The sequence below is a fragment of the Delphinus delphis genome, chromosome 9 (genome assembly GCF_949987515.2).
Source record: "Delphinus delphis chromosome 9, mDelDel1.2, whole genome shotgun sequence".
Classification (NCBI taxonomy): domain Eukaryota; kingdom Metazoa; phylum Chordata; class Mammalia; order Artiodactyla; family Delphinidae; genus Delphinus; species Delphinus delphis.
This window is the reverse complement of record NC_082691.1, coordinates 92,703,198-92,718,177: the sequence shown is the minus strand read 5'-3', so window position 1 is coordinate 92,718,177 and position 14,980 is coordinate 92,703,198. Positions and strand designations below refer to the sequence as shown.

General features: G+C 37.6%; 1 protein-coding gene across 1 annotated transcript in view; it reads right to left on the bottom strand.

Annotated features, from left to right (window-relative positions):
* Positions 1–14,980, bottom strand: part of IFT56 (intraflagellar transport 56) — a 36,399-nt gene that overhangs the window by 4,723 nt on the left and 16,696 nt on the right. Inside the window, exons 9-16 of the mRNA XM_060020970.1 lie at positions 11,728–11,830; positions 10,375–10,430; positions 9,200–9,253; positions 7,217–7,280; positions 4,964–5,052; positions 4,655–4,738; positions 3,416–3,485; positions 2,529–2,635 (exon numbers count right to left, since the gene is read on the bottom strand). Coding sequence (XP_059876953.1) covers positions 2,529–2,635; positions 3,416–3,485; positions 4,655–4,738; positions 4,964–5,052; positions 7,217–7,280; positions 9,200–9,253; positions 10,375–10,430; positions 11,728–11,830 — 627 coding nt within the window. The remainder of the gene's footprint in view (positions 1–2,528; positions 2,636–3,415; positions 3,486–4,654; positions 4,739–4,963; positions 5,053–7,216; positions 7,281–9,199; positions 9,254–10,374; positions 10,431–11,727; positions 11,831–14,980) is intronic.

Genomic DNA, 14,980 nt, shown 5'->3' with positions numbered 1-14,980 from the left:
CATTAAATTTTGCTTAGATGAGGTTTCCTGATTGGCAATCATAAATGTATAGTGTTCACTGAAGTCTGCAAATTGCTTGGCAATCCTCCTTACTCAGTGCGGTTTCGTTACCTTTCCTTTCCTGTGAACTGTTGTTTTACACCTTTGCCAATTTCCTAAGATCTCTACTGCATCTTAGCTTAGCTTTCTTCTATACTTCATAGGGAAGACACAACTCTCCTTCCTTCAGTTCAAATTATTCTTGTACTTTCATTACTCCTTCCCTCTTTTCTGCATATCTCTCAGAAAGAAGTGTTCTTATTCCTTTTCAAGGTTAATCCTTCTTCCTATAAATTTTTCTCCTAAAAATTTTTTCTTTGGTAAAGAAACACACCAAATGGTGTGGGAAACATACATGTACAGTTTAATGACTATAATATCAATATAAGTGTAACTACCACCCAGGTCAAGAAATGAAACATTGACAGCAAAACAGAAGCTCTGTGTGTCATGTCCACACTACAACCCTCTCTTTCCCTATTTTCGGTAACTAGTAGTCTGACTTTTATGGTCATCAGTTCTTTGACCTTCTTTATAGTTTTATCAGCTATGTAAACATCTTTAGACAATATAATTGAGTGTTGCCTCTTAGTAGGTTAGCTATATGAAATAAAGCTGTAAATATTCTTTTGTGTCTTGTATATGTTTTTACAATTCATCTATATTGCTGGATAGAGCTCTAGTTGGTTCATTTTTTAAAGTCTTTTTATTTTAAAATAATTATAAATTTACAGGAAGTCACAAAGATAGTACAGAGTGGTCCCATGTCCCTTTCAACCAATTTCCCCCATTATAGCTTATACAACTGTAGTACAATATCACAATATCAAACCCAGAAAACTGACATCACTACAATGTGTATGTACAGTTCTGTCATTTAATCAAATGTGTAGGTTCATGTAACCACCACCCCTATCAAGATACAGATCTATTCCATCACCGCAAAGCTGTACTCTCCTCCCAGCTGACCACCCCTAACCTCTGGCAATCACCAATTTTTCCTACATCTCTATAATTTTGTCATTTCAAGAATGTTATATATATGAAATCATACATCAGTTTTTTAAGATTGTGGTCTACGTTATTCTCATTGAATCTGCTTCCTAATCCAATTCTCTTCTGTACCTAGCAGTGCTTTCTCAGGCCTCTTGCAATTCTATCTAGTTGCAGATTTGACATTTTCCTTCCTTGGCATTTGATAAAATAGGAACAAGAAAAAGAGTAATAAAAAACACTTTGTTTTTCTCTCTCCTGGTTCTTTTCTTTTCCTTCTGTTCATCTTCATCCTCTGTCTCTTTCACTGACTCTTCTTTCTATTTCTATCCCTTAAATAGCGGTGTTCCATGTGGTTCCTCACCCCATTCACTGGTTAATCTCATTCTCTCCCATACTCCACTGCTACTACTGCTACTGCTACTGCTACTACCACCACCACCATTAACTACTGTTAACTTCTAAAGCTACATCTCTAGTCCGAGCCTCTCACATGAATACCTGAGCTCCAGGCTCACCCTGATAATTTCACACATGTAATATCTCTACCTGGGAGCCCCAAACACAGATTTAATACATCTAAAATTGAACTAAATTCCTGTCTTTTATGTTTTATTTTCCTCTGCCTTCCCTAACGCACTTAATATCATTGCCATCCACCAAGTTCTATTAAACATTTTCAAGTTTCCTATGTTTTAAATCCTTTTCCACTGATGGTGATTCACTTTATAATGTCGTGATTCACTTTGCAATGAGCTATTATTGATTAATTTGATACTAGACTCTCTTTACCTGACGTTTTCCTGTCTTTTGGACAGGAAGAAATATTCCCAAAATAGGAGTTTCCAGAATTTGAGGCTAACTTTTTAAAAAGCTTTTAATGTATAGGATAGGGCCCCAAACTCCTCCCTCTTCCCTGCCTTTCCAACTCCCTACACACACACACACACACACACACACACACACACACACACACAGTTCGTCTACTATTTGCACCATGGTTTTCCCAAAGGTTTGGTTTGCAACTCTCTTACTCTTCTTACTTTACTCCCTTATCGGTAATCTCACTTTTTTCAGGGTTTCAATTACTATTGAAGTGGTGATGATTTCTCCAGATTTGTCTCTCGATGTCAGAGGACATCATTCTTGAGCTTCAGAACGAAACTTCCAATTACCAGATGAATATCTCTATCTGCATGGTACCTAAAGATTCATAGCCTTTAGAAATCTAAAACCTCCTCTCTAAACCACTATTTCATACACATTCTTTCATATTTCATTTATATGTATACATGTTTTATGTACATATAAAACCCTGAAATGCTGCCTATCTCTGAGTTCAGTTCATTCATAAAAGGGATGACATTTCTGATATCACGATGCGAATCCTCTCACCTATAGCCATTTAATCTCTAGGACACTTTCCCCTAATATTTAGTCAATGCAGCAATGTGATACTGATCTTCACTTTCCCCTTAGGTCTCACTCAGACGCACCTTGTAGCAGTCATTAGCAATGAGCTGTAAGAGGCTAAAGGACTCGCCAGAGGTTTCCATCTTGAGATAAAGTTCCCAGGCTAGTCTTGGTTTCTTATTCATAATGTCTACAAAGAGAAACAAAGATTTATGCTTTTTAAATGTACAAGAAATACACTTCTGCATCTTGCTAGTCTATGGATTTGGTTCTATGTTACAAATATACAAAGTAATGGTAAGCAGCCCTTACATGGGAAAGCTTACACTGTCGGCATTAAGCTGGTTTCCCCGTCAGAACTCTACCATACTTAAAATACTTAAGTTAGGCTTTACATAGTTATATCTTTTTAGAATGCGTTGACTTCCAGTAGTTCCTACTTTGCTCATCTGCTGAAAAGTCATCTATCATTCATTCAATCCCACTCATACAGTTCCAGCCTCACTTAGAAATCTAATTGCTAAAATTTTCCCATGTCTTCAAAAACTCAGTGAACATTTTAAAACCAAGTGAAAAAAAAGGAGCAAGAGAGAGACAGACAGACAGAGACGATAGGCTCTATAGTACACACAAATTATGTTTTTGACATTTTATCACTTTTCAGGCCTGCACCAAAGTGAAAAGGTAAAATTAGCATAACAATATCATTTAACAAAAAACAATGTAAACTCAGACTCTGGAAGCTTTACGAGGCTAAAGGAAGAACTTGGCATCTTTTAGGACTGTTTATGCTACGTCAATGTCATATGGTAGAACTATTCACAGGGTAAACGAATGTAACACATGTGCGTGGCCATCCTTACTGAGGCGCATTAACAACACTTAATCTCAGAGTTTACTCATTCTACAAAACAAAATGAGAAAACACTCAATAAAAGCATTCCTCTATAACATTTAAAAGAAGACTCACAGCACCGAGCTAGCCAACTGAGGTAAATGTAGTCATTTTTCATCTTCTCACTTTGGATTAAAAGGAAAATCTGTAAGAGGAGGAAAAAGGGAATAAACGTGAAGATGCTTTTACAATAAAAATATCCATAGCAGCTTGCCTTAGATTAATGAGCATTATAAATGACCAAATTCTATACAGGCCACTGAGAAAAGTAAAGGACAATTTTTGTGCTGATTTTAAAACACTTCTCTCAGTTATTGATATCACAAGGTAACATGAGGTTGGTGAGGATATAGAAGATTTGAACAGAATAATTAACAACTGCACATGCTACTGGGCAATAAAGCAAGTCTCAACAGATTTTAAAGGACTGGTGTTATACAGACCACACTCTATGACTACAATACAATTCAGTTAGAAATCAAAATAAAATAACCTGGAAAGGACAACATACACACTTGAAAATCATGAAACATGTTTTAGATTAACTCATCGTCAAAGATAATAAAAAGATCATTTCTAAACATAATGGAAATTAGAAAATACTTAGAATTTGAATAATAATGAGTTGAGTAATTTGTTGAATAATAACAAAATTGAATTAAATAATTCAATTGAATTATTTTGAATCATTCAGATAACGTATGGAGTTAGAAGTCAAGATAGTGGTTAGCCTTGTGGGAAAGAGATCTACTCAAAAAGGAGATGGGTGCATTCCCAGGGTTATGATAATATTCTATTTCATGATCTGGGTACTGACTATTTGGGTATGTTCACTTTAAAACTTCATCAAGCTGTGTACTTTGATTTGTATACTTTTCTCCATGTATGTTATGTTTTTATAAAATTTATCCAAAAAAGGAAAACATGAATGTGGTTATAAAATCTATATATCTATTTATATTGTACTTTTTTTTTTTTTTTTTTTGCGGTACGCGGGCCTCTCACTGTTGTGGCCTCTCCCGTTGCGGGGCACAGGCTCCAGACGCGCAGGCTCAGCGGCCATGGCTCACGGGCCCAGCCGCTCCGCGGCATGTGGGATCTTCCCGGACCGGGACACGAACCCATGTCCCGTGCATTGGCAGGCAGACTCTCAACCACTGCGCCACCAGGGAAGCCCCTATATTGTACTTTTTAGTATAACCTAAGAACAACAGAACTTTTAATAATCCTTTACCCTTAAACTTTTTATTTGAGAAAAAGATAACAATGTTTTTAGACAGAATTATTCAAACGCCTTCAAAAGCAAGTACCCACCTCTTCACCCTCGCTGGTATTGCCAGTTGCAGCTTTGGCTTGAGCATAATTAAAGTTAAAGATGTCATCATTATAGAAGTAACTCTGAAAAACATCCCAAGAACAGGTCACACTGAGCATTAACATATAAAATATGAAAACATCAGTCATACCAGGTAAACACAAAAATAATCTTAAGGAATTAGCTGATGCCACTACTACCACCACAGTAAAAGGGTGGTAGTAAAAGATACTCTAAAAGTATCTTATCTGTGACATACTATATACAGTATTTTGTATACAAAGTCATCTAGAAAATTCTACACTGACCTTAAATGAGTTGAGGTAAATCAAGACATCATCAAATTGCTTAAGGAGGAAGAAACAGGAAGCCATGCACTGCCTCCCTGGTATTGTATCTGAAATGGAATGGGAAAAGAAACCAGGTGTATTCATGAAACTAAAAGTTCTCTTTAGGGGCTTCCCTGGTGGCGGAGTAGTTAAGAATCCATGTGCCAATGCAGGGGACACGGGTTCGAGCCCTGGTCCGGGAAGATCCCACATGCCGTGGAGCAACCCATGCGCCACAACTACTGAGCCCGTGCTCTAGAGCTCATGCTCCATAACGAGAGAAGCCACTGTAATGAGAAGCCCGCGCACCACAACAAAGAGCAGCCCCCGCTCGCTGCAAGTAGAAAGCCTGTGCGCAGCAACAGAGACCCAACGCAGCCAAAAATAAATAAATAAATTAATTAAAAATAATAGTTTAATAATATTAAAAAAAAAAAGTTCTCTGGGCTTCCCTGGTGGCGCAGTGGTTGAGAGTCCGCCTGCCGATGCAGGGGACACGGGTTCGTGCCCCAGTCCGGGAAGATCCCACATGCTGCGGAGTGGCTGGGCCCGTGAGCCATAGCCGCTGGGCCTGCGCGTCCGGAGCCTGTGCTCCGCAGCGGGAGAGGCCACAGCAGTGAGAGGCCCACGTACCGCAAAAAAAAAAAAGTTCTCTTTAGCTGAACTTTGAGTTATTTTATAATTTAGAGACAGGAATGTATTCCAAGACATCTTTCTAGATCCTGAAATTACAGATTCTGTTCAGTGGACAAAACCTCAGCATGATGGAGGTCACAGTACTCAAGAATGACCGATAATCTCTCTTGCGGTTAACAGAGTCCCACATGAGCACATGTTCTACAGGCTACAGTTTTCCCCAGATCTTTTCCAGGGCTTTGATTCTCTCACCCAACTCCAACACCTGCACACGCAACTAATGTGACTTAGTATCCATCATTACTCATCTAAGACAACCCAACACTTCTGGTCTCAAATGGAGAAATACTTTGTCATGGAACCATCTGATCCTGATCCTGACCAACTTTTTGTCCGATAACAGATGCGTATTTGAAGTGGCAGAGGATTAGGATAACGCCTGGCCCTCACCACTGCCACTCCCAATCCTCCTTCCTCTGCTCAAGATTTTTCCCCCAAAACACTTAGCACAGATATACTATATAATCTATTTTTTAAAAATATTTATTTATTTATTTGGCTGTGCACGGTCTTAGTTGCAGCATGCAGGCTCTTTTAGTTGCGGCATGTGGGATCTAGTTCCCTGACCAGGGATCCAACCCGGGCCCCCTGCATTGGGAGCGCAGAGTCTTAACCACTGGACCACCAGGGAAGTCCCCTATAATCTACTTATTACATTTATAGTCTGTTCTCTCTAGACTGTACACTGCACAAGCATAGGGGGATTGGTTTGTTTTGTTTACTACTGTATCCCCAACACCACAATACACTTTTGTTGTACAAATGAATTGAAATGGGGAAAGAAAATATTATCCAACAAATAGTTTTGGTGAAACATTTGAAAGAAAATGAATATCCAGGGGTGATTAGAATATTTAACCATCAGTTCAGCATGAACACTGTTCATCAGAATAGATGCCAGCCATGGACAACTGGTACAGACAGCCATATTGGTTCACACTGGCTAACTGTCAGCCCTTTTTAGATCCCTTTCTCAAATCTTACACTGAATCTTCAGTGATGAGATTGATAGTTTAATAATAAAAATGAAGCCACAAAACTACTGGTGGGAAATATAGGTGAATATTATATAACTTCAGGGATAAGAAAGCATTTTCTAAGCTTGATACCCATGTAAGAAATCATTATAGAAAAGATAAATAAGATATGTTTTTATATGGGAAAAAAATACCATAGGCAAAGTTAAAAGCAAATGACCTACTGGAAAAATATCTACAGCATGACAAAAGTTTTATACATAAAGAGCTCTTGAAAAATCAATAAAAGTTAACATTTCAAATAAAAGACAGAATCAAATTTTTAAATCTCTTATGAACTAGAGAATATACTTATTCTCCTCTATTTACATATCCTCTCCTCCCATTTTAGCTGAGATGTTAAGAAGGGCTAATTCAATATTCTCTCCTGTGTCTGAGTTTCTACTTTATAATGGGAAGCCTAACAGATATATCCCTGGACAGAAAATCAAACTTCACCAGTCAGTATATGACCAACTCCAGTTATAAATCATGCTCACAAGTACAGATTCAGACATACCACATTCACTAGCTGATCCTCCCACCAACTGGAAGAACTGCTGGGCAATTTTCATATGATCCTTCTGAAAAACAAAGCAGAGCTGATACAGAAGAATAAGCTGAAAATACATTATTTGTATTACTTTGTGGTTTTAACATATTTGTCAGGATTTAACATATACCCTTGTTTTAAATCCTCCCCAAATCAATAGTACTAATTCTTATTAGCATAAGCAACTAGAAAATGATAATATGCAATTGAATTAAAACCTATTTAGAGTCAGATAGAAAAGAAGAAAAAAATCCAATTCCCAAATTCTATCTTAAAAGTATCTTCATTGGGCTTCCCTGGTGGTGCAGGGGTTGAGAGTCCGCCTGCCGATGCAGGGGACACGGGTTCGTGCCCCGGTCCACGAGGATCCCACATGCCGCGGAGCGGCTGGGCCCGTGAGCCATGGCCGCTGAGCCTGCACATCCGGAACCTGTGCTCCGCAACAGGAGAGGCCACAACAGTGAGAGGCCCGTGTAACACAAACAACAAACAACAACAACAACAACAACAACAAAAAAGTATCTTCATTAAATTAACTAATTCATTCAACAAATATTTATTGCTCTTTTATCATATATCAGACCTTGTGGTAGGAGCTATGGCTATAACAAGGAGTATTTATTAAATAAAACCATTAATTTATTCAATAGCTTTTTTTTTTTTTTTTTTTTTTGTGGTACGCGGGCCTCTCACTGTTGTGGCGTTTCCCGTTGCGGAGCACAGGCTCCGGACGCGCAGGCTCAGCGGCCATGGCTCACGGACCCAGCCGCTCCGCGGCATGTGGGATCTTCCTGGACCGGGGCACGAACCCGTGTCCCCTGCATCAGCAGGCGGACTCGCAACCACTGCACCACCAGGGAAGCCCTCAATAGCTATTTATTGCCTATCTACTACATGAAGCACTTTGGAGTGAGCTGGAGATAAAAAGATTTATTTATATTACACTTTGTTCCAAAAAGAACTTACTATGCCATATTCAGAGGAATAAAAGCTTAATTTTAGTCAGCATTTTGGTACTTATAAAAAGCTTTTCCAGAGAAACAATTATTCCCATTTTACAAATGTCAAAATTAAAGCTCAGAGGTATGCAAGGTGAAAAAAAAGTCAGTGAAGGGACTTCCCTGGTAGTGCAGTGGTTGAGAATCCATCTGCCAATGCAGGGGACATGGGTTCGATCCCTGGTGGGAAGGGATCTGCAGAACAGCTGAGCCCGTGTGCCACAACTACTGAGCCTGTGCTCTAGAGCCTGCACACCGCAACTACTCAGCCTGTGAGCTGCAACTACTCAGCCTGCGAGCTGCAACTACTGAGCCCATGCACCGCAACTACTGAAGCCCGCCCACCTAGAGCCTGCGCTCTGCAACAAGAGAAGCCACCACAATGAGAAGCCCGCACACGCCACAAAGAGTAGTCCCCGCTTGCTGCAACTAGAGAAAGCCCGCACACAGCAGCAAAGACCCAACGCAGCCAAACAAATAAAAATTTAAAAAGTCAGTGAAAATAAGAATGAATTTTTGCAATGATTTGCTCTTGTTATTATATATACACACTGTTTAACAATTGGGCTTTTTTTTTTTTTTTTAACCAAAGCAGCAATTCTTAGGGTTGTAGCTTTCTTTTTTTTCTTTATTTCATTTTATTTTGTTTTATTTTTTTGGCCATGCTGTGCAGCTTGCAGGACCTTAGTTCCCCAACCAGGGCTTGAACCCGTGTCTCTGGCAGTGAGAGTGCCAAGTCCTAACCACTGGACCACCAGGGAATTCTTTTTTGTCTTTAAATAACCCAGAATTCTTTTCACAATGGAATCTGGACTGGGGGATATGGAGAAATAAAAGGAACTGCAAAAGAGCCTATTTGTAAGCTTATTGCTGTTGAAATTTGATGTTCATTTTGATCTTTTCCACACACATAACTTTGCAAGCTACAGATTACCAGTGATTTTATACTCACCGAACCCATTTCCTGGCCAAGGGCTGCATTGACCACTCCTTTGAGGATATACTCCTGGACACATGGAATATCACTAATTAATTTAAAAGGAATGTGGAACTATGAGATATCTTTCAAATAGACCATTTGCATCTATTTAATGCTTTATATATATTATCAAAAGTTACCCAAAGTCACTTTTCTCTGTTCTATCCCTGGTTTGAATGAAAGAATTAGCAGACTTTCATTTGTTTCCCAGGAAAGTATTCATATAACAGAATTCATCATATTTGTAAATTCTCAATCTTAAGCAGAAAAACTCAGTGGATACTCACAGGAATTAAGTTTTATTTTTATTTCAATTCAGTGGAAAAAATTAACAATAAAATGTTTATGTAATAATTTTTACATCTTATCAGTCACTGCCATTCTCTGTGATAGCATCATATATATATTATCAATATTTTTCCCTTTCCAATGATATAATAACCTTCCTTTGTTAGTGATCCCTTACCTCAAAAGGAAAAAGTATCCTCTGATTCTCCTTTGTAAGGTATTCTTGCTTTTGGAGTCCTGAGGCCTCACCTGTATCCCCTTCAGACTTGGTTCTGTTCTTTAACAGATACTCTCCTTAGCTTTATCAATTTTTATGTGGGTACTATTTTTATTTAAGAGGGCTCATAAAAAGAACAGAAGATGCTGAAGCCTTTAATACACTGGAGAAATATACCTGTTTAGATCTAGAAACAGTTTTCAGTCAGTCTTTCACTCAGTGAGTGGGATGCCTACTATGTGCTTAGTATACATAGTGTTGGAGATGCAATACAGACACAATCCCTGACCGCAAGGAGCTAACAACCTAGCAGGGGACAAAGACATAGTACAGACAATCATACTGCTGACGTAAGTTTCTATATCTAGTTTCATCAGAATTCTAGATTTCAGTATTTTCAAACATCAACCCTTTTGAGGAGATGACCACATATACAGGAGTTTACAAATATCAAAAAGCCCAGGATATTCATTCTCATCTCAAAAGTCTCACATAAAAAAAAAAAAGTCTCACCTAACATTCCTAGATCAATATATACGATCTTTCCTGAGATTCTACAAGCAAGAATCGTCTCTAAGATGCCTTCTGAAATTCCACTTTCAACAGAACTTGGTTAGTAAAAATGCAACACATTCGCAATTACCTGAGGAGTAGTAGGTTCCAGATCCTTAATTAAGTTGTAAGCTTCTTGTACATCATCTGAAATATAAGAAATAAGTAGCTATACTAATCTGTATCCTAGCAAACTCTTCTGAAACAGTCTCCCAAACGATAAGATCCTTCAAACATTCATGGGAAGTATGATTTGTTTTTTTTGTCTCTTAACTCTCCATCAAGTTCAATGTTGAGTAGTAGATAATCAAGTATCTGTAGGAAACCCATATTAAGCCATGGAGCACCTAAAAGTTCAAGCCAAAAATAAGGAATGGGGAAGTATATGCCAATGGCATTGTAATTATATAAGGAAAACAACCATTTTTTTAAAAGATATATAAAGTATGTAGGAGTGAAATGACATGAAGTCTGGGATTCGCTTTAAAATATTTCAGCAACAAAAATGGGAGAGGGAGGACAAATGAAAAAAGACTGGCAATATCTAGAAGACTGTTGAATCTGGGATGCATATTTGGGTGTTCATTTTGGATGTTCATACTATTAACTTGTTTTGTTTATGTTTGAAAATTTTTAGAATAAAAATTAATTTATAAAATATATAAAGTGTTTCTTTAATTCTCGTCTAAAAGCATATTTCTTTGTGCTTATATATCAAATTAGAGAGAACTATTTGCAAGTTCATGTTCTTATGCTAATAAACACTTACATTTTCCTCGATGAGGAATATGTTGTCTGGTTGGTTTCTACCATGCACCTAAAAAGGCCCACACTGTTAGTCCGAGGTCCATGACAGAGTGCCAGCACCACTGCATGGTAACTCCTACCCTGTACTCACAACTGTTAGATAAAAGACTGTTTTAGGCATGTGTCTAACAATTTTATCCTTACTTAGGGGAAACAAATATCACGTTCTCTTTGCATCATACTATTTCTCATGAGAAGCTGGGGGTACAAATAAACAGAAAGGCAGACAATTAGAGCAAATAAAAAACAATTAATGATGAAAAAGAAAAGACTCAAGAAAATGTAGATGTACATTACACATAGGGGAACACAAGAAAAAGAAGAAACAAGGGAGGGGAAGGAAAAAAAAACAGAAAAACTGAAATAGAATGAATAGAGAACAAAGGGCAGAAAAATAAGAGGAAAAGAAAAGAACAGAATGAGTGAGAGATTGGAAGCAACAGAACAGGAAAGAAAGAATAAAGAGAAAAGGCACAACAAATAAATACCAATAAATTTGTTCTGTCCTACGAACCTGTTGCAAACATATTTTTGGAAGTACTATGAATTGATTTTAAAGATTAAGCAAGTAGTTCAGTTAGAGATTAAATGTTCTAAAATATCTTAAATAGGCAAGACCAAGACACAGTTTTCTTACCTTGACGAAGGTAGTAAATCACTAAGTTTAGCCTAGCTTCAGGAATGACATCAACCAGGGGAGGCAAAACCTGCAAAGCCCCTTCACCTCCTCGGAAAACAACCTAAAGACAGAGAAACTCTGCATTATGGCAAAAACTATGAGTTCACTTATTGGTAGAAATGTGTAAGCAGCTGACACAACAGTTATTCTTTGAAAGGATGAATATATTTTTGAAGCCCTCTCTATAAACACATGACCCTGACCTAATTAAAACCATCCTAAATTATAAGAAATAGAATAAAGGCATAACCTTATTGCATACATTTCCTTCTCTCCTCGTAAGAACTGTAGAAAACTCATAAAGTACCCAATAATTACTGAAACTTTTTTTCTAGACAGATATTCTCTATCAAAAACTCCATGAAGGAATTTATATACTCTTTCTGAGACCGTTGCCTCACCTCTAAATGGCATTAGTAATGTCTACCTTTCAGGGTTATGAGGATTAAATGAGTTAAAGTGGGCTAAATGTGTGGCTCATAGTAGGTAATATTTCATTTAGTTTTTCAGTAAATATTCATTAGCACTTACTATATGCTTGGTATTGTAATAGCAGGGCTACATCAGGAACAAGTCACGCCCCTGTCACTATATAGGCTATACTCAGGTGGGGAGAGACCCTCAAAGAGCAAACTTAAGTATGCTGTCGTATGATAATAAAGGCTACAGAGAATAGCTAAAACAAAAGCACCATTCATGAAGGACAGTTTTGCATACTGTTCTGTACTCAGAGCCTAGCACAGTATCTGGCACACAGTTATTTCACAAATAAATATACAGAAATCAAGGCAATCAGGCATAAACTACCTAATCTCTTTGTTCTACATCAAAATATCCATATGGTCACCTTATTTGCTTCCTCCTTGTCTGAGATACTCCCTTCTCCTGCCAAGATTAATTCCTACATCTATCTTCTTTGATGTCAAAACTTCTGACTCCATCTAGATCTTGTTTCTGCATTAATCAATCATTCTATTTCATTAATCCCGGTCCCATTTCTCAACTTCAAACATGCACAAAGGTTTCTGCTCTCTTGAAAAATCTTCCACTTGGTGCCACTGTTCCCTCTGGATAGCACCTTATTTTTCTCCTTTCTTTCAATGCCACACTTTAAAAGTATGTAGTTCCCTGCTTCAACTTTCTTCTCATCCTCTCACTCCTTAAGTTCCCAGAAAACTTGCTTCTGCTCTCTGCACACTAGTAAACTCACTCTACAAGTCACAAATTAACCCCTTTGGCCAAATTCAATGGACTATTCTGTCCTCTTGCTCCATGACATACCTGTAGTTTTGACACTGATGGAATAGCATGACAACAATAGCACTGTCTACTATATGCTTACTATATGCTGCATACTGCTTGAGGTACCTTATACACATTACCTCATTTCATCTTCACAAGGGAATAAGGTAGGTACTGTAATTTCCCCTATTCTACATATGAGAACATGGAGACTCATCAATGTTTTGTGACTTACCCAATGTTACAAAGCTAGTACATGGTATAACTTGATTTTGACCTCAGATCTGACTCCAAAAGTAGATGTTAATAACAACAATTTATATTGCTTAATATTTTTCAGGTTTTGTTTTAGACATTAAGGTAATCTGTATTCATTGGAAAAAACTTACATATACTATTAACAACAGGAAAAAGGAAAATTTCCATTTTTTCACTTTTCTCTTTAATCCCACCCTCCAAGAATAATTCCTATTGCTAGCTAATATGCATCTCCCAGTTATACATACATATAACAGTTCTTTATTCTGGCTGTATATTATGTCCACTTGGGAAACTTTTAAGAAAAGTACTCATGGCCGAACCCTAGCCAACCATTCAGTAAAAATCTCACCCATCATTATTTTAAAAAATCTCCCAGGTGATTAAAATGTGTACCTGTAATGACATTACAGTTAGAAGCAATCTAAGTGTCCATCAACAGATGAATGGGCAAAGAAGATGTGGTCTATATATACAATGGAATATTACTCAGCCATAAAAAAGAACGAAACTTTGCCATTTGCAGCAACATGGATGGACTTGGAGGGCATTACGCTAAGTGAAATAAGTCAGACAAAGAAAGACAAATACTGTATGATAACACCTATATGTGGAATCTAAAAAATGCAGCACACTAGTGAATATAACAAAAAAGAAGCAGACTCACAGATATTGAGAACAAACTAGTGGTTACCAGTGGAGGGTGGGGAAATATAGGGGTGGGAGAATGGGAGGTATAAACTACTGGGTGTAAGATAGGATACAAAGATGTATTTGTACAATGCAGAGAACATAGCCAACATTTTGTAATAACTGTAAATGGAGTGTAACCTTTAAAAATTGTATAAAAATCAGAAAAAAATTTTAAAATGACATTACTGTTGACCCTTGACAATGGTGGAGTGGGTGGTTTACAGGCACTGACCATCCACACACTTGAGAATCCGAGTATGATTTATAGTCAGCCACCCACATCCACGGTTCCTCCACATCCGAGGATTCAACCAACCTCAGACCGTGCAGTATTTACGACTGAAAAAATTCTGTGTATAAGTGGACTCATGCAGTTCAAACCCGTGTTGTAGAAGGGTCAACTGTACATTATCTAGGTGCTTTTTCTCGCCTGCCCTTTCTTGAGATATTTTCTTATCTTCCTTCTTCCAGCCACTTAAATACAAATGCTCTCCTGGAGCCATGTTTTTCTCTGTTTTTAACCCTTTCTTCAACTATCACTACTCTTAAGAAAACTCTTAAACCTGTTCTCTGGTCTTAATCTCTTTCCAAGTTTAATTTCCAGACTACTACCTCTAACACATCATTTTCCACAAAAATTAATCTGTCTTTAATTTGTAAACTAGACTAGAAGTGAAAAGATTAGAGGCAGAAGCTTATAATAAAAAATAACCACAGAAAATGCTATCTGTGATGGAGGTCTGAATTAGAGGAGGAATGGAATGAATATAAGACAATACCAACAAAGAATTAATAGGATTAAGTGACTGAGTAGCTATCAGAGATAAAGGGGAAGAGAAGTCTAAAACAACTATAGTTTTCAGCATTCATACTCAGAGACTTGGTGCCAAAGAAGGTACAGAGAAATCAGAAGGAAAAGTAGTAGTCATTATTATTGCCATTTTCAGATGAGGAATCTGAAACTCAACAATATTAAATAATTTTCTCAATGTCCCGGGTGTCTGAGTTGAATGCAGCT